Source organism: Cupressus sempervirens, chromosome 6 (genome assembly GCF_028749045.1).
Source record: "Cupressus sempervirens isolate cs-2001-9-10 chromosome 6, ASM2874904v1, whole genome shotgun sequence".
Classification (NCBI taxonomy): domain Eukaryota; kingdom Viridiplantae; phylum Streptophyta; class Pinopsida; order Cupressales; family Cupressaceae; genus Cupressus; species Cupressus sempervirens.
Genome location: NC_143123.1, coordinates 716,964,195 through 716,984,192, shown reverse-complemented (window position 1 = coordinate 716,984,192; position 19,998 = coordinate 716,964,195). Strand labels below are relative to the sequence as shown.

Genomic DNA, 19,998 nt, shown 5'->3' with positions numbered 1-19,998 from the left:
GTGTATGTTGCTTAGGAGCTATTAGAGAATTCACTTTCTTCAACTTCAGTTTTGTTGCTGAATAAGAGAAACTCCCTCTTCAACTATAATTTTGAGACTCCATTTAGGCAATTTGCTGGCATTCCATTGGGCATTGTCATAAATCACCCAAAGAGCATCTTTTCTGCTCGTAATGTTTCACACTCAATAGTATTTTAAATAAGAAATCTTTTTGAGGGAATTATATATCCTGCAAACCACTTGTAAGTAAATTTTTTTTCTAGTTATTGCTAAGGGGATAAAATTGGAGTTGAATTAGTGAAATGAAAAATTGAAGCCATAAATGGAGGGATATTGACTGCCAATTGAATATTTCTTGGGGCATGAGTTGACATTTGAAATGTTGGTATCAAATGTTCAATCTAGATAATAAAATTATTAACAAAATGATTAATAAAAAGTGCGGATTTTCCACTCATTGCTTTATCAACATGAATGTCAAATGTCCCAATCAATTATTGGTTGATCTAGTTGGGGATTTTGAAGCAGACTTTTTATAAAACAGTCCTTGAAATCCTTTTTGTAGTTGTTAAATGCAAACAGGAATAAAGAAAATCATAGGAGTAATTAGAGAGCATAAATAAACATGAAAATTGATAGAACATAAAAATTGACTTTGAGAAACCCAATGTGAGAAAAAAAAAAAAATCTGGGAAGAGAGGGTATTTTTTCCTGTATGCTAGTATCCCCTTGCTAGTTACAAAGGTATAATGTTTTCTTGAGGCCTTTCTGGTGCAGTCAATTTGATTCTGCAACACCTGAGTAACAATGCCACTACTTGGCTATCCCATTTATGCGTCAACATAGCTAACATCACTTGATTATTGCAAAAATGCACAATTACAGTATGTAGAGTAGAAACATCGAATTACTACGAAGGCCAATTAGACCCCTCGAGGACTCAATATCCTTCTCTCCACTCCAAGAAAACTGTCAGGGTACCTGAACCCCTGAGTTTCTTATTAGGATGGCCATGTGTGTATATATCTATGACACTTAAAGACAAAAGTGTTTTGACTTCAGAAACCAAAAGTACCAATTGTCAAGACCTCTTGGACAATTCTACACATTCTATCTAGGAAATATGCACTAGTCAAGGATGACAGGGCAGCACACAAGCATCATGTATATATGAGGTATTATAGCTAGTACCAGAAAATGTGAGGCAACTGAGACTTGAAATTGATTACTAAATGTGACTAATATGGTAAATAGAATAGTAGTAAATAAATTGTTGTGCAGATGAAGAAAACAAAGGAATGCTCACAGAGGTCCAAAGCTAAAGCATCCAGCACAGACTGCGGTCTTCTTTGTTGTACCTACACATGAAGAAGTGAAGGTGAAAATGTTGGGGGGCTTGTGATTTAGAGCTTTGCCACAATCAAACCCTCACTTAGGTGTTTTGACCTCCATGGACAACCAAGATATAATGATAATAAAAATACAAGTAGAGAAGATGCAAAGAAACTATGCTATTATTGAAGACAAACGGAAAGAGCAATGTGATAACTTGGAAGGAAGAAACTTTCTTTTGACACCACAAACTAAAGGCTTCACGACATGAGGAAATAATGTAAACCTCCCAAGACGATGAGCAAAAGAAGTAGGGGAGAATCGAGACAACTAGCCAAGAACCTGAAAGTGTGAATTTCAGAGATAAAAAGTGCTCAAGAGTGTAGAAGAGAGAAAATGAAGCAAAAAGAGGCAAGATAAAGGGACTCGCCATTGTACCGAAATTGTTGAGTGCCCAGAGAGACACGGAATTACCAAAATTAGTAGGTGTAATGTCTCAATGTCCACCTTTAGTTTGGAGTATTGCAAGATGAACATGCGGCATACAGATGTGTTCGCACACAGGTGTTTGTGAATAGTCCAAATTGAAACTTAAAAAAATGGAATAATTGTATTAACAAATCACACAAATAAATAGAGTTTACAAATGCTATAAAAAGTGTGAACTAATAAGGAAAGTTGTATAAATAAAAACAATGTCTAAAAATCAAAGTTGCATGGATATAGACATAGGTACAGATACAGATACGGTATCGGGTACAAATACAACCATTTTTTAAGACCTCCAATATGAATATAGTTGGATACAACATTAATAAATAACACATACACTTGTACTTTATACAGCGTTCTAAGTTATTAGAGGAGTTTTTCATTACTTCAAAGCAATATTGACACATAAATGCTACATAAATATTTATAAGTTAATTTAACACTGTACAATGCAAAAATAGTAGAGTTGCATTAGAAAATAGCCCAGAGTTTTGAGTTGCTGAAATAGAAATTTTTTTTATGTCTTTCTCATTTGGTGCACAATTTGCTTATTAAAAATTGCATAAATATATTTTTTTTAAAATTTAATTTGGGGAGATTTACATCAAATCTTAAAAAAATTTAAATCACGTAGTATTTGGCACGGTTGGAAAATAAAGTGTTTTTAGGTAGACATGTGTACAATATTTGATGTGCATTCGGGCAGTATCAGATACATTTCCAAATTGGACGGGGATACCCGCGTCCAAGGAGGGGCATGGGAGTTTCCAGCAACTCTACTAAAAATAGATCAGATTAAGATAGCTAAAAATAAAGCCTATATGATCATTAAATAAGGTTCTAGAATAATGAGCTAAATATAGCAAGAACCTGGGATACTAAAATTATTCTAATACAAACCAAAATCATCAAGAAGACATGTGGTGAAAGGTGGTGGAGTGGGTTGAGCAAGCCGCTGAAGTGGAAGTGTGACCATTGTCTTTGATCTAACCGAGGCGAAGGCCTTATGTGACGTGAAATTGCACTAGGTGTAATTTATGACTTACATGTTGCCCCCACTTTAGCTAGCATAGAAAGATTCAAGATAGAGAAGAGAGAAAGGGTTGAGATGATTATAATTTATAGCAATGTCCTTTATTCACATGGAGTTTCTCCTAGCAAAATATCTAGTCAACCAACCAAGAGCAATACAGTGTGAATTTGAGAGCTAATAGTGTTCAACAATGTAGAATATGGATAATAAAGCAAAAAGAGGCAAGATAAGGGACCGAGCGTCATATCAAAGTTGGGGGACATCCAAAGAGGCGTGACATTGCTGTAATAGTAAGTATAACATCTCAACAACCACCTTCAGTTGGGAGATTTACGGGATGAATGTGCAGCGTGCAAGTGTTTGTGAGTAGTCCAAATTTAGTGATTATGATGATAAATGATGTAAGATGGTGGAGTGGGTTGAGCAAGTTGATAAAGTGGATGCACAACCATTGTCTTTGATTTGGCTAAAGTAAATGCCTTATGTGATGTGAAACTACACTAGGTGTAATCTACGAGATTACATGTTGGCTCCACTTTAGCGATCATAGAAAGATGCAAGCTAGAGTAGAGAGAGCATTGAGAGCTTTAACTTGTAAAGGAAAACAGAGTCTTCTATCCATGCGGAGTTGCCCCTAGGGAAGAGATTTGAGTCGGACCTTTGTGAGATAGTGTTTTGTCATCGTAACCATGTCAGTTGCAAATGAAAATGTTACATGAAAAGTGAGAATTTAATGCAAAAATGATAGTAGATCAAACATATATTTTGAGATCATTCATAATCTACAAAATAATGATCATTAAGATATATGATCATGGAGATAGTGCCTGTATGGGTAGCAAGTTGTGTTATGCTAGATAGCCATAAGATTAGTCAGCATATGACTGCCAAAGATTGCGTTGTGGTATAGACACATAAAAGATAGGAAATTAAATTCGATAAACATGATTTTTTTTCCCTCATGCAAGGCAAAAGCTATGATGACAATTGCAAACATATTTGGGAAAGTAATATTTGATAAAAGGCATGAGATCAAAATGAATATAATGCATATATGTTATCCCCCTTTAGAAATGAGATGTATTACCCATAGAGAAACATTAGTCATTGTAAGGAGAAGAGGGAGGGGGGATCTGATTATTTGGGGTTAGTAGAATGCATGGCAAGACATATATTATGTGTGCATGAATTACTTATCATATTCTTGAAGTGTTTAGACCATATGAAGAAGATCACATGCAGACAAACATAAAATAAAAAATTGTGACAACATTGAGGAAGGCCTAAATGCCCCCAGTGCTTTGTATCATCCTTGAATGCTGAAAGTAAAGATAAGATGAAAAGAAGAATTATTAAACAAAGAGAGGAAGTGTACAACATATATTACCCCCTGTTTCCAAGTGCCTACAATGTAACTGGGGTCCTTTAGGAGAGCACAAACATATAAAAATAAGTACGGGGGAACGCAAAACAAATACCCTCTAATCTAAAGATAGAAGCACTACTCTAGTAGTCATCCAAAAATAGGTCCTCGTCCTCCCAATCAAGATCTTAAGGGGAGGGAACGAAAATCTGAAAGTGAATTGTTTACCGCATAGGTTAATTAAGGATTGCACACAGATAATGAACACGAACAGTAGAAATCTTCTTATTATTATTCGCATATGCCAGAACATTACATTATGCTTCAATGATAAGATGAATACAATGCTTCCCAAAGGGGTTATAAATACTCTCCGAAGAACTTTTCCGAAGGAGTTCGTCGGCCACATACAACATGTCGCTACATAACAAAACCTTTCCCAAGGGACCCGTCGGCTACATAACAAGAACCTTTCCGAAGGGACCCTTCGGCTGATACACAATTTCCTTTCCGAAGGAACCCGTTGGCTAATACACAATTTTTACCAACGACATCATCCCCCCCCAAAAAGAAAAGTCGTCTCCTGATGACTACAGAACAAAACTCAAACAACTAATACAACAATATTGATCTGCCACATCACTTTCACATTCATCCTGTTGCATCTATAGCCTTTGCTAACACAATACTGACTCCTCAAGCTGACCTTGATAGCCACCTGTGCTGCTTTCTCTGCTTCCAACTCCTCAATACCGTGAGCCAAGTGTTGCTACACTGCCTCCAACTGGATGATGAGCTCCTCCCGAGCTCTCTACGCATCCACCAAGACAGCCTCACGGCCAACACCTACTCTTAGTGCCTCTGGTACACAGACACTCCATGCCTACAGCAGCTCCAAGTCTTCTCAACTGGTCAGACTCCCACGATTGATATCCGCAACAACTGGGGGTCCAGGGGGCAACGCGCTCGGCGGGGTCCTGGGGGAGCACTCCAAGTTGAGGGCAGCGCCCTTCGCCACCAGGACCAAATTAGCACTTTGAAACCCACACAAAACTGCATGGAACACACTATTTCTGTCATTTTCTACCGATTCTACACTCTTTCTGGCAAACCCTAATGCTTCCCCTTCCCTATGGCATCATCTGATACTCATTCTAAGCATTCTTGATTCGTCGACGTTTTTTTTTTTCTTTTTTGCTAGCTGCTCTGACTACTTCCTGTAGACTTCATTTGTTCCTCTATTAGACCAAGTCACTTATTTCTCTATATGAACCAACTGTTCTACGAATTTCTCTACTTCCTAGGCGGCTGTACTGCCCTCCTCGTTGGTCTACACTAATCGTATCACTTGATTTGCCTTACAGGGTGAATGCTACACGCCGTACGGTCTCAAATGATTAGCTATGTGGAGCCGTACTACCTCGCCTTGCCTTATTGTTTGTACAATTCAGATACCAGACAAGCACTTTGCCCTACCCTTCATACTCTCGCAAGCGCAACGTGATACTTAGCCGTACGGTGCTTGAAAGGAGCCACACGATGCTTGAATAAGAAAGCCATATAGCATACAGATAGTATAAAGTCATGAAAGACAAGTCCGTACGGTGCCCAAAATACCTCCAAATGCATACAAAATCCGTACGGCAGCAACAGTAAATTTAATCTTCAGATTCGTATGGAATCCATACACCAGCAACATGAAGGTAATCCTCCAATTGCTGTATGGTGCCATTAGAGAAGACGGGCTCTAAAAGTCATATGACCTCACAAAAAGCAACTAATTTTCAAAATCTGTACACCACAATGAAAATCCGTACGATGGGAATAGACAACTTCCAAATCCGTACGTTGAACTTGAAATCCGTACACTGCATTTGCTCTTCTATTTTTTTGCAAAGTGAAAGTCGCACGAAACCTTGAAAGTCGTACGATACATGGAGCTTTTTTGTTTTTGTTTTTTTTGAACAACTATGTACAGTATTTACATATATACAGCACTTACAGTCTTCTCTCAATTGTTCGTCCACGGAGGTGCATTACTTCTTTCATGGCAGACATTCAACTTTGACCTATTCCCTACATCGAACACTTCCCTTCTGTCTAGCATCCATTGTTTTACTACTCCGTTAACACCCACTTCCCGAATTTGATACAGCCCGACCCATTTAATTTTGAACTTGCATGGTTTGATCTCATTCCGATCGTCGTACTTCAACACCCACTGTCCGAGTTGAAACTGACTACGCTTGTTCTGTGTCATCTCCATATCGCCCAGTTTGTTCCCGAAGCTCGCTACCATAGACTCCGTCAGCTGCCCCTTCTGTCCATCAATAACACATTCACTCTGTACTTTTATTGAACTCTTCCTCTTTGTTGCTTGTGCAGACTGTATCATGTGTCTTCCTTGCTGCCGGTACCTTTCTGCCATATTTGTGGTTCGACGTAATACTTTCTTCCTACGCAGTCGTACAGTAGAATCTTTCCTTCTTTCGGGTTCGTACTGTATGTTCTTTCCTTCAGCTTCAGTCATACGCGCGTTTCCTTCTTCGGCTTCTCTGTGTTGCTTCGAACATTCATTTCCTCCTTTGGCTTCTCCATGTTCCTTCAGACATTCATTTCCTCCGTCGGCTTCTCTATGTTCCTTCGAACATTCATTTCCTCCTTCGGCTTCTCTGTGTTCCTTCGGACATTCATTTCCTTCTTCTCTCTTACCTTCGTCGATCCTTAGCATATTACAACTTGGAAAGAGCTCGTAATCCTCTATCTGCCAGTGGTAAAGACCATTTACTGAATTCAGATCGTCATCTCCTTCCAATCGTAGGACTCCCTCCTGATCGGGTTCCATACTCTGCCTCCTCTGATCGTCTTCTCCTTTAGAATCCGACAATAGAGCTTCTTCTCCAACCATCTGAGTGTGTAGATCGATGACATACTTTCGGCCTTTGCTTTCAAGTGATAAAGTATTTTTCTTCCAATCGTGTTTTGCCTTGGCTTGTATCAGCCACCCCCGGCCCAGAATGGCATCATATCCTCTCCGCTTCAGTGGGATCACGACAAAGTCTAACAGGAACGGTTGTGTTCCAATCGTCACTGGTTGCACTGTGAGTACTCCCAATGGCTTGATTCCATGTTGATCGGCTGTTAACAACTGGAAGGTAGGTGGCCACAATGTCGGTTGTCCCAACTTTTTCCAGGTATCCTCTGGCAGCACATTGACACCAAACCCTCCGTCCACGATTGTGTCCGTTAGCACAGTCCCAAGAATGCCCATTTCAACAACCGTTGGATAGCGTCCAGATGAAAGAGCTAACAGCATCAAATCTTCTACACTTGCACCACTCTCCTTTTTTTCTGCTGTACTTGCTCCACTTTCCTGCTCCCTTCCATGTTCTCCTGGTAGTTTAGCAGCGGGAACAATGTTTGTGAGTGCCGATCGGAGCTGAGGCATAGTGAGCAATAGATCATTTATCCTGATGGGTATCTCAGCTTGCAATATTTGCCGTACAATGTTTTGTTTTGCGTAGTTCCGTACAGAGGTACTCGACGTGTCCTTCAGGTGTGCCATTTCTATCTGCGTTGCTCTATGTATCTCTACCCGTGCTTCCTCCGGTCTCTTCTTTTCCTCCATCGGATCAGGGTATAGCTTTGCTTGCTTCCAAGTGATTGCCAGAACTTCTTCCTCATCCATCCCAACAGTAATCAAGTTTACTTCGGACTTCGAGCACTTAGCATCGTCATAATTGCCAGGTCCACACCATCTACATAACAACTTCGGTGTGTTTGTCATTGTACACTCTTGGGCAAAGTGACCCCATAGATTGCATGCGCGGCATTGAACTATCGGCTGGCCATTGGCATCATATTGAATTCGACTCCTTCCGCCATTATTGTTGTTGTCGGTATTGTTGCTGTTGCTCCGGTTGTTTCTGTATCCGCCCGATGTGGCACCTTCCGTATTGGTGTTCCCGTTCCCTCCTAACGGGGATGCCTTCTGCGTGAGGAACACTTGCTGTGGTGTTCTTGATTTCAGGTTGAAAGGACATTCCTTTACCGAGTGTCCTAGAATCTGGCAAATCTCACAAAATTGATCTTTTGGGCAAGATCCCTTCGTATGGCCTTCTTTCTTGCACTCCGTACACCATAGGTCATTGCCCTTAGTCTCCTTGTTCATGTTTTTGAACTCTTTCATCATCCGAAGCATGTCCTTCTGAAGAGAATGGACTTTCTTGCTGCTTCCTTCATCGTTGCTGCTATCTTCTCCTGAAGGCTCGTCATCATCTGAATCGGATGAGCTTGTCTTCTTCTTCTTCTTTGTCTTCTGTTCACTTTCGAGGTTCAATGCCCGATTGTATGCTTCAGTATATGTCGATGGTGGCACGATCTTCATCTTTTTCTGCAACTTCAGGTGAAGGCCTTCAATGAACCATCTTTTCTGGAGCCCATCTGCCGACTTATTCTCCATTTTACTGGTTAAGTCCTTCAACCTCCTGGCAAAGACCCGTACTGTTTCATTCTTCTTTTGTTTGGTATTGAATATCTCCGCTACAATTTCATTATCGTCGCGCAGAAGTTGAAATTCTGCGATGAACTCCTTCTTAATTTTATCCCAACTGTTTAACTTTTGTGGATCAGTATCAGTAAACCAATCAATCGCAACACCCCGTAGGGTAGCGAAAAATTGTCGGATCCATTCATTTGTATCTGTTATGCCATTTGCCCTCCAGATCGTTTCACATGTTTTACAATGTCAAATGGGATCAGCTGCTTTATCACCATCAAATTTAGGCAACTTTTCTTTTGGACCTGCCATTATCACTGTATGTTGGGGGTTTTGTTGTGTACTTGCATTGTTTTGCACTCCCGCGTTGTTTTGAGCACCCGCGCTGTTCTGAGCTCTTGCTTTGTTTCTAACACTTGCGCTGTTCTGCACACCCGTGCTGTTCTGGACACCCGCGTTGTTTTCAGCTTCCGCGTTGTTTTCAACACCCGCGCTATTTTCGACTTCCGCACTGTTTTCGACTTCCGCACTGTTTTCAACACCCACGCTGTTTTCAACTTCCGCACTATTTGGTGAAGAAGAGGTTTCGTCAACCGAAGCTGTTCGTTTCGAAAGTATATCTCAGACGAAGAGGACACTCCACGCTCGTGCTCCTTCGGCATTTCGAGCCGTGCAAGTCAATCTTCTTCTGTCAGGATTCTCTTCCCAGGGTGTATGTAGGTTCAAAAACTCCTCCCTTGCTTCTTCCACCAACTCGAGCCGCTGTCGAGTCTCTTCCAACAATTTTTCAGTGCTTTTGTGTCCGTCGGTAACTTGTTGAAATCTCCGTCTGCGTTCAGCCTATTGTGCCAAAATTAAATTTTCCTATGCTATGCGTAATTCATCCATTTCCTTCAATTTATTCTTATTCTTGTTCAACTGATTCGGCATTTAATCTTCATTTGCCTGTCATCATACCAGGTCTATCGGGCAACGGCGCCAAATGTTTACCGCATAGGTTAATTAAGGATTGCACACAGATAATGAACACGAACACGAACAGCAGAACTCTTCTTATTATTATTTGCATATGCCAGAACATTACATTATGCTTCAATGATAAGATGAATACAATGCTTCCCGAAGGGGTTATAAATACTCTCCGAAGAACTTTCCCAAATTAGTTAGTCGGCCACATACAACATGTCGCTACATAACAGAACCTTTCCGAAAGGGACCCGTCGGCTACATAAAAAGAACCTTTCCGAAGGGACCTGTCAACTAATACACAATTTCCTTTCCGAAGGAACCCGTCGGCTGATACACAATTTCTACCAACGACATGAACGACAGCTAATACAACAATAGATTCTTCACCACAGCAAGAGCCAAGGATGAGAGCACCTCAACATTCATATCCAACAAAACTGTGAGGAGAGAGTAACAATTGTGTTGGTATAGTTGACAATGCTGTGATTTCTTCCAAACAGTCAAAACATACACTCTGTAGAGGAGTGAGGTGACTCAACTGTTCTCTTTCTGCCTTTTTTTTTTCATCAAACTTCTTCCACTTACCCTTGAAGTTGACTGGAAAAGCTTTCTATGAACTCTCATTCCAATTGCTACTACCTTATTTTTTCCACCTATCTTATTCCAAAATCTTAGTACTCAAATCATCAAATATCAGGTTAACATTAGTAGTAGCAAAATTAATTTTTTGAATAAACTGCTAGAAGGAAACAAGTAATAGAATGATGATCGCCATATCTTTTTCTTTCATTGATCACCAAATGGTTTTCAACTACTCACTGCTCTTGCAACAAATCATTTTCATCTTTAGGAAGAAAACTAGATCTTTATCTGAAGTTCATGCAAACTCTTAAAACTTTGCCAAATATTTGTCTCATACTGCTTCTAGTCAGCATTTCATTAATAATAGAGAGAGCTTGATAAGCTTTATGACTTTCTATTGTGCTCATAAAACTTCTTCTGATTTCCTCTTTCTAATGGAGGGCCTACCCCAAGTGAAGTTGATCCAAGCACCTGTACTTAAAACTTTAAAAGTAATGAATTTCCTCTATTTCTAGGTTTCATAGCTCTTTTCAAACACTTTAGGTTAGCTTCGACCGATATGTACAACAAACTAACCATGTTTAACAGAAAATTTCAGTCTAGCTGTTACTGCTGGCATTGTGCTTTAACATAAAAAAAGATCTGTTCATCCATCAAACAGCAATCTGAAAAAAATAATATACAATTTTTATTTTCAACGTAGCAGTCTATATGACCATTGTAGCAATCAGGATAACTGATTCAGTGCTTCACATATGCAGCAGCAAAATCCTGAAAAAAATTGTATTTCCTCGATTGAAAATCCTTTCAGCTCCTTAGTACACATTGAGAAGTAGTTCATTGGTTGCCACTGATCAACAAAGTCACTAGGCCTTCACCCAATTTATATTTGACTTACTCTCATTGCAGCATTGATACCATACTATGAAAACCAAATAGAAAGAAAGGAAGAATGTTGAAGAGAAAACTAAAAATTAGAAACACTTGATTGATAATAAAATGAAGACTGCAAATATCCTCTAATACAAATACATCATAAACCTGAAAACCAAAACCTAAAACAACTCAAACGTACCTTAAGTTATATTTATAATTTATAGGTTGCCAAAGTAACTTCACAATGAAATGAAGAATGTTGAAGAAAAAAACTAATAATCAGAAACACTTGATTGGAAATAAAAAAGATCTCTTTATAAAAATACATCATAAACCTGAAAACCAAAACCGAAACAACTCAGATGTACCTTAAGTTGTATTTATAATATTATGTTGCCAAAGTAACTTTATTATGAAAAGTACATAAAGTAGTTATGACTATCTAAAACCTAAGATACCAATGAGCCCCCTAGCACTGGGATCTGGAAGCGGATGCCTGCAGAAGCCGATGCGGGAGTGGATGTTCTCTGGTGTGCACAGGATGCGTTGCTCTATAGTTCACAGGGTTTGTGGAAGTATGGTGCCTGTATATATTTTATAATCTGAAGTGTCTGTTTGATAATCTTTTCCAAGCTATTTGATAATACATGAATTGTAATCTTCTCATGATTGCAGCTCCTCCTGCCATGGCCTTCCTACCTCTGGCAGCCTCATCTCTACTATTTCTCCTACTAGTGGTGACACCCTTGAAGGCCTTAATTTCAGTTTGTGCAGCATCCTAATGGCCGTTGCTCTCCCTCTTTCCTCTTCTGCACTGGATTTGGGGATGTTGGACAACCTTGCCATTGGCTTAGAGGTCGGCACTGCACCTCTGTTGTGCAACACTCAAAACAGGGGGTGGTTACCACAGCATGGTCGGGGGCACCTAAGCCTCCATTTATTTCTGCATTAATGATGTCTTTGTTGCCTTGCTGCACACAGGTTTTGGCCTGATCGGATGGAGTTTTTGGTAGGCATATGTAGACAATGAGGTCTCAAATATGACTCTCCATTTGGGAAAGATTATCAAAGAGTCACTTCCCATGCCTATATATGTGTGTGTGTGTGTGTACACACACACATACATGCATCCATACGTATCCGCATGCCCCCTCCCCCCCCTCAAAAAAAATTCCCACGTCCGACACCCACTTCTTGCATCCACTTCCGAATCCGCACCCGAATCGGTAACTTAGTCTAAAACTAATAAATTGCCATTAGAATAATGTGATACCAACACAACATATAACACTGGGAAATGAATAGTTTTTGGCTTTAAAAAAAATGTAAGATTGCATGTGATGGGTTGTATTCAATTTAAGATATAACTTTAGATGTGAGTGAGGGAAGCTTTTCAATGGCATGCTTTAAACTATGGGGAACTTCATGTGTGGCCAGCTATTGCTTTCAGGATATTTGGTTTCCTATTTATAACCCTAATCTGAATGGCACTTTGAATTCTCAATTTTTTTGTTAACTACAAGGAGATAAGTTGCATATTATATCTTACTAGGATTAATCATCTCCTAGATCAGAGTTCAAGGCATAAGTCATGGCTGCTTGTATTTTTTGTTGAATTCCCATTCAATTGGATGCATTGTAGGTTATAATTTCATTAAAGCGATTCTTTTACAATCAAGGTCATAGTGTCATCTAGATTCTAACTAATGAGGAATGAGTAACAATTATCCATTACTTTAACTGGACATGTACTTCAATCTTACAAGTAATTTATTCTTCTAATAAGTTACTCTGATCATTACTCGTTACTTTCATTAACTCGCTTCTATAAAATGCCATAGGTAATATTCTTTTTTTTTTTGTGAAATTGAACATGCTTTAATTTTATGCAATAAACATTACAGGGCCTCTTGCCAAGCCACTATTAGATCCTATACACTGGGATTGGAAACTGATGCATAACAGGGACACTTTGTTGATGCAGCATCACAGGGAAACTTTGATATTCTTAGAAGATGTGAGTAAAATGCAATTCCTTTTCATATTTATTGACTAATGATTACACATTTTGTGTGGTAAGCTTAGTTGAAATTTTTTAAATTTTTTGTATAAGGAAATACAATCAGTAAGTTCTCTAAAAATATGCTTGTGGAAATGAAATTTTTGTCCTAGCTGAAACTCCTTGAATAAACTCCAACAGAAATAAATCGATAGTGTGTTAAGAGTGATATAAATTTGCATGGAATTTGTAAACCATTTGAATAATTATGAACAACATAAGGAGAAGGAAACAAGATACATTAGAAACCTTAAGGTGGGGAAACTTAGTTGGAAGTGGCGACTGCATGTCTTCTTCTCTTGATTAATTAAGTCAATGCAATTAATTTTGAGAGCATAAACTTACTCTTTGCTGTCTCCTATCTTCATAGTATTGTCATGGAAAGATTTTTGAGAGGCATATAGTTCTAAACAGATTTGGACTTCTTGAACTCAGCAAAAACTGGCCAGGCCCAAAAACCTCGACTTGGCAACTCATAATATTGCTTAAATTTCATTAGGAACAGATTGTTTCAGAAAAATTCAATGAGAAGATACATCTAGTGAGTCCATTAATGAGTACAAAGGTGGTTTCTATTATATTTGATTGATTTGAATGCAAATTGAGTGCAAAATGGCATCCTCGTGCAGAATGCTGATGGCTGATAGACTGAAACAATGAAAGTTGTAAAGTATGTTAGTAAAGCTGGGGTCTAGTCCTTGGAGTCTATTTTGGCTTCTACCCCTCACTTGGCATGACAGGCTATGGCTGGACCTCCATCATGGATGTAGATGATGGTGGTAGTGACACCTCGTTAGCCTCATCAATGTCTAAAGCTTTCTTGATCATCTCCTAGAGTGAACTTGGTCCAAGGGCCTTGACCCACCCTCTCAATGGGGCCAAAAATCCTTCTATGAATAGGAAGATTAATCTCTTTTCAAATATGTTTGTCACCAACACTGAGAATCTTTGGAGTTCGGCAATGTAGCTGTCAACTGATCATCCTTTCTTCAGTTGTGACAACTCTTTGAAGTTGAGTTCATGATCCTTCCCATCAAACGTCTCGATAAATCTCCTTGTGAAGTCAGCTTATGGAGTGATTTGATCATGTTGCATGACCATTTTGTGATGCCACAACTCATGACCAATTCTATCAGGATGTAGTGTTGTGAATATGATTGCTCCATCTTCTGGCATGGGGCTGAGCTGAAAGTATGTGTCCACTTTCCATACCCAGGCACATGGTGTTGTCTTCCCCGAGCCATCAAAGAATGGTAGACTAAGCTTGCCTATCTTCCTCAAATTTTTATTGTGGTCTCTATTATCCCTGTTGGTCAAGTGTCTCATTCTTAGGTCCATGTAGTTTTTGAGGGACATACCGAGCTGTAACCCCCCACCTAACCAATCTTACTAGAATTGATCTGATCAATGTGGGAGCATGACTCTTTTGATGCTCAATTCTAGGCAAGAAGATGGGCTTCACGGGCTTTGAGGACATGAGTCCTTCCATTGAATGAGCTGTGACCTTGCTCATTGTTACTTCCATCATTAGTGTCATTATTCTTTGATTCTAACATATAGTCTATTGCTTCGACTATTCATTGCTGACCTATTGACAAATCACGCAATATCACCGAAGGGCTTAGATCCGGTTGAAACAGGATTAGACAATTGTGCCTGTTGCCTTCTTCTTTGGTAATGATGTATGCTACTTCTCCACCACTCATAAATCCTCAACCCAGAAAACAACAACATACAAAACATGGAAATCTCATGAGGTCTTCAAGTGCACACAACTTGAATTTTTATTTGGATCTGGAACTGTATACAATTTGAAAATATTTGCATCTTGCTTATGTCATTTTATGTTTTGGAAGGAGTGGGAGATGATGATTCTGGTGTTAGTGGACTGAAGGGAGCTCTTAGGACAGTCTGTCCAATCTTGAAACTATTATTACCCTTAGAAATGCTCGGATCAGATAGCTGTGTTCATGCCAGCTGATTGCCACTCCAAAAACTTGATAAATAGTTCTCAACATGCGGCATTGATGGAATTGACGAAGTGTCCATCCTTGTATATCATTTCCCTTTTCTGGCTTGAATTACTTTTCACTATGAGCCTAATTGATCGACTTTTTGCAAGAAGGTGCAGATTGATCACATCTCTTGTAGAACACTTATTGGAAACATATATGTCGTGCTATTGTTGGAGACATATATGTCACAATATTGTTGGAGACATAGATTCAATTATTTGATCATACTCTTCTGGTAGTTCTTTTGAGCATTATGGAGAGCTGAAATCACACTTGCTTGATAATCCGTTTGCAATCCTTGATGTGTGAACCAACTTGAGGTCCTCAGACTAAGTCTGCGGATTAAGAATTTCATTGCTTTCGGGACAACAATATTGGAACAATGAAACTGTTCCTTCTGATTAAGATTTTGTAGTCTCACGGAACGATAATTGTTAGTTGACTGCTTGCACTACCCAGCAATAATTGCCTGACATATTCCAGTGATTTCTCAATAAGTATGATTAAGCAATTAGTGAATAATACAATCAATCCACACCACACACTTGGATTAATTCTGTTTTTTTTTGTATCAAACAAGGATGGCAACTCAATGATTGGTGAAAGGACACTTTTGGTGTTTGTCAACACTTGCCATAGGGCCCCAATATAAAGCCTCACTTCACTGGTTATCACTCTACTTACAATGTTCAACAGAATTCAATCATGATGTGCTCTGAATTGATTCGCAGGACCACCTAATTTCAAATTTTGAAATGCTTCAGTCCACTATAATTATATGACACCACTCCTACATAATTTTCTCTTCCTTGACTTGCCTGACAGTCACACCAATCTTGATACAAACTGATCTTAACTACTGGACCCTTCTTGGTCAGATCTTCCTTTACTTATCCAATTTGCAAATTTGTCTCCAGGTGGAAACTTCACGAATTTGATCTTGGAGACTAGGGTGGCAGAAACTCCACCAAAACTTCTTTCAGTCTTCACTCCTAAGCCTTAGACAATAAGAAGAAGAAATCCAAGAACATGCATGCCTGATGTTTTGCTCAAACTCTCCTTTTGTATACCCTTCTAGAACCTTTTCCTTCCAAAACATTTAGATTTCAATTGGGAGGGAAAATATAAAGTGGCCCAAAAATAACATTATTTCAATTCCACTGGGCCTTAAATTAATTTATTAATCTATCCCCTTAATCAAATAAAGGGGGCATGACAGCCCACTCTTCCCGGATGTTACTTACCCTCAAGAAATTACAAGTGTCTAATACTCCCAACAGTACCGGGTTCCCAAATCAATGTAGGGCCAGGGTATGTTGACATGCTCTACTCCATCAAGTTTCCACTGCTCCACTCTGATGTAAACATCACCATGTCCAGAGTTGTGATATGCTCGCCATGATTCCACTGAAACAATGCACCAAACATGCCACAATTCTGTCAAGTTTCAACTGCTCCACTCTGATGGAAACATCACCATGTCCAGAGTTGTGATATGCTTACCATGATTCCACTGAAACAATGCACCAAACATGCCACAATTCCATCTGAATCTGAAAGAATTCATCTTGATTGTTTAATCAATCCTCCCAGTCTTCTATATGCTTCTGTTATCAATCAGAACACCGTCTATGTTGCCGGAAATTTCACTTGCCACGATGCACCAAATTCCTCCTGTGGCGGGAGATGGTAGGAGCTTCTTGAAATGCCACGCTCCAACAAGTAGAATATGATTCAAACATTTCTGCTCCTCTCATCAGCAGCTGCCCTCAAAGGACAAATGGAAACCTCTTTTATCAACTGTACCAAACGACCTGTAAAGTGAGCAGCTCCATACTCCATTAATGCAGCTTGAGGGAAAAGTGTATTGAGAATTTGAGAGTGTCTGCATAACCAAGCAAAACAGAATCAACAATGCCACCATCAATGTGCAATCCCTCATAGGCTGATCCAAAAGATCTAAACCCTACTGTGAGAGCTCCTAGAAGCGGTAGCCCCCCAACTCTCCACGGATGACCACAGCTTAACCAGGAACGATTCACTTATGTCTCTCTTTACATGTGTAAGTACAATGCTAGAGGCTGATCCCCTGAGCGTGTGCTTAATTGTCACATCCTTATATAGCTCTCCAAAAGAGGACAGTCACGATTCTCATGATATATTCAAGGTACCTCAATAGATTTTTCAGAATCATGCTTTTGTTCACCCTCATCTACACATTCCTCTTGCTTCTTAATCTCATCCTCTCTTCTCCCTCTACTTGCCTTCATTAGCTGGAAGGAAGAGTGATCGAATATCAGCTTCATATCATTGTCTTATCTGATCTGTTTGATTGTAGCTCTTTTTGATTTCTTGGAGACATTGCTTTGCTTGGCCTGCTAGCAACTTGGCCTTCCTAGCTCTTTATATAAACCATCACACATCTCTTGTCTTAAGAATGTCCCCTTTGATGCAATGAACAAAATTTGATTCCTTGTGGCTCGTATTGACAACATAATCTTCATGTTTAGATCCTTCATTGTGTCTGAAAATCACATCCATGTGCCTAGCTGAAGTGTCTCTAGATCCTTCTTTAGGCATGCCTTTAAAGACCACCTTCTCCCTGTTCACCTTGAATGTGTACTCTAAGCTCTTGAAGCTTTGGGAATACTTCTCGAGAGACTTCATCCATTGAATGGCCAACATAACATCAGTGTCATCCAGTGCTACAATATAAAAATCATTGGTACTCATTTAGTCACTAGGAAACCAATTGTGTGCAAGGCAATTGATGACCACTAGGTACCTTAACATCAAATCTCTCATGTTCTACCTATAGCTCTTTCTTGGCAACTACAGTAGTACCAACGAAATTGTGAGTGGGCCCACTACGAAGCATGATAATGACTTGTTGTCCTTGTAATATACCTTGCACCCGAAAAATATCATTTCGTGAAATACCAAATGGGCTAGCAATAGTTCCTCTCTGCTTCCCAAGGGGTGTTCAGTTCTTCCCATACACCGCCTTTAGTGGACAATCTCTAAACTTAGTAAAAAACCAACAAATTTGTATGTAACCTTTGCATGGGCATCTGATCCACAACCAATTAGAATTGATCTAACCCAAGTGCTTTGTAACTCATTGAATGCTACAATGGTTGACATGCACAACATGCAAATCTAGGAAAATGACAAAAATGACACCATAAAGGAGCCATTGACATATTTTTATCTTATTTAATAATGTATGTTTTAGTTTCCTAATATGTTAAAACACGTGGTATTGTCCTCAATTTCGGCTTCCAAAACCTGGGGCAACTCTACGCAATTTTCATATGGATTTGTAGGCACATCCTTTTTGTTTTAATTTGTTGATAAGGTGTCATGGAACAATTCGCTATCCTTGAAGTGTACTCTATGTGATCCTATCTCGGCATTCATTTTGAAGGTTTCTGTTGAGTTAACTCTCAAATTGTTTGCTAGTGTGAGTTTTTCTTCTCTGACCGCAAACGCTCGACTTTTGGCAAACTTTTGTGTCTTTTCTTTATTTTTCTTTGTGTTGTAAATATCTTTAGTTCAATATTAAATTTAATTACATAAGACACTTTTTATTATTCATTGCATATATCAACATGCAAATCACTATATGAAAACCAACTTCCGATAAATTTTAAGTCCCAACATCATTAAAGTGCACTTTTTCAAAGCGATAACACATTTTAATGTGTTAAGTGGGCTTTTAATATGCATTTACATATTTAAAACTTATTTGATCAATGTAAGTGGCAAATTCTAACCCATTTACATATGTTTTTGCATTTATAAGTTCATTTTAATGTTTTAATACATTTAAGTGGAGTTTTTCAAACCTATGATATATGCATTTTTAAAATTGCCACTTAAGTGGACTTTTCATATTCATTTACATTTTATTATAACATGCAAACACATGTTTTAAGTGAGTTTTCACTTAAGTAAACAAAAATGTTTTTTTTACCCTATTGCATATGTTTTTGGTAAAAGAAAACCCATTTCTATAAGCCAAAACTAGATGTGGCGAATTTTGATCCCATAACATGTGTTTTAAATGCGAAAAGAAGATATATATGCATTGAAAAACCCCATTTTTCACATAAAGATCATAACTGACGATTTTTCATCCAATAACATGTAGTTTTAAACATGTTTTTCACTTCTAATGCATTTAAGCAAGAGTGGCAATTTTAGACCCATTTGCATATCATTTAAACATGTAAATAGTTTTTATGGCTTGTAGTGCATTAAAATTTAAAGTGGCGATTTTTCCAGCCATTGCATATGTTTTGAATATGCAAACGCAACCCAAAAGTGTGTTTTACTTCATAACATGAGGCTTTTTGATCAAATACCTCATAGTGGCAATTTTTAGCCTGAAAAACACGTTTTTGGCTCCCAAAACTTCATTTTTTTGGACTTTTTTCTCCAAAAACGGGTTTTCCAGCCTTCAAATGCTCATATCTTGAGCATTTCTTGGTCATTTTTTATGATCTATAGGTTATTTTTGCCTAAAATCACCCAAAGAACACATTGGGCTACTCAAAAAGAGAGTTTGTTTAGTGTTTTCTTTATTTCTCAACCCATCTAGGACATGTTTTTGCTCAAAAATGCCCTAGTTTTAAGCAATTTGCACCATTAAAACATTCAAGTGTTTGAGTCAAGATAAATTTAAAAGCATTTCCTATCCTTCTTCACTTGCATTCAAGTGTTTTAAATCACTTGATATGCTTTTGGTGCCATCTTCCAAATTCTTTGCATGTTGCA

The 19,998-nt window shown here is 38.7% G+C and overlaps 2 protein-coding genes and 1 long non-coding RNA gene across 7 annotated transcripts in view; 2 read left to right on the top strand and 1 right to left on the bottom strand.

The window, feature by feature from the left end:
- The window catches only part of LOC149554300 (uncharacterized), a 53,991-nt gene that overhangs the window by 10,921 nt on the left and 23,072 nt on the right, over positions 1 to 19,998 (bottom strand). The window contains exon 4 of one of the 3 annotated variants that reach the window (XR_016353250.1): positions 586 to 1,358. The exons of 1 other annotated variant lie outside the window; for it this stretch is intronic. This is a non-coding gene — a long non-coding RNA (uncharacterized LOC149554300). Of the gene's footprint in view, positions 1 to 585; positions 1,359 to 10,746; positions 11,142 to 19,998 lie in introns of those variants that run through there. One more of the 3 variants, XR_016353251.1, reaches the window with a different exon arrangement.
- LOC149554301 (uncharacterized) overlaps positions 1 to 19,998 on the top strand; it is a 45,845-nt gene that overhangs the window by 7,103 nt on the left and 18,744 nt on the right. Inside the window, exon 4 of one of the 2 annotated variants that reach the window (XR_016353249.1) lies at positions 13,050 to 13,162. The exons of the other annotated variant lie outside the window; for it this stretch is intronic. The gene's annotated coding sequence lies outside the window, so the exon portion shown is untranslated. The remainder of the gene's footprint in view (positions 1 to 13,049; positions 13,163 to 19,998) is intronic. 2 annotated transcript variants of the gene reach the window in all.
- On the top strand, positions 11,508 to 12,804 carry LOC149554302 (uncharacterized). Of its 2 annotated transcripts, none has more exons than XM_089789510.1 (2): positions 11,508 to 11,710; positions 11,821 to 12,804. In XM_089789510.1, the coding sequence occupies exons 1-2, from the start codon at positions 11,638 to 11,640 to the stop codon at positions 11,925 to 11,927; spliced, it is 180 nt and encodes a 59-aa protein (XP_089645636.1). In that variant the 5' UTR covers positions 11,508 to 11,637; the 3' UTR covers positions 11,928 to 12,804. The 2 variants fall into 2 exon arrangements, with proteins under 2 accessions (XP_089645636.1, XP_089645635.1); XM_089789509.1 differs by having other exon boundaries at positions 11,540 to 11,720; positions 11,821 to 12,649.

Coding starts and splice junctions, on each gene's coding strand:
- LOC149554302 (XM_089789509.1), top strand. CDS start 11,638: ATGCCTGCAGAAGCCGATGCGGGAGTGGATGTTCTCTGGTGTGCACAG. Junction 11,721..11,820: donor AGTTCACAGGGTTTGTGGAA/GTATGGTGCCTG, acceptor TCATGATTGCAG/CTCCTCCTGCCATGGCCTTC.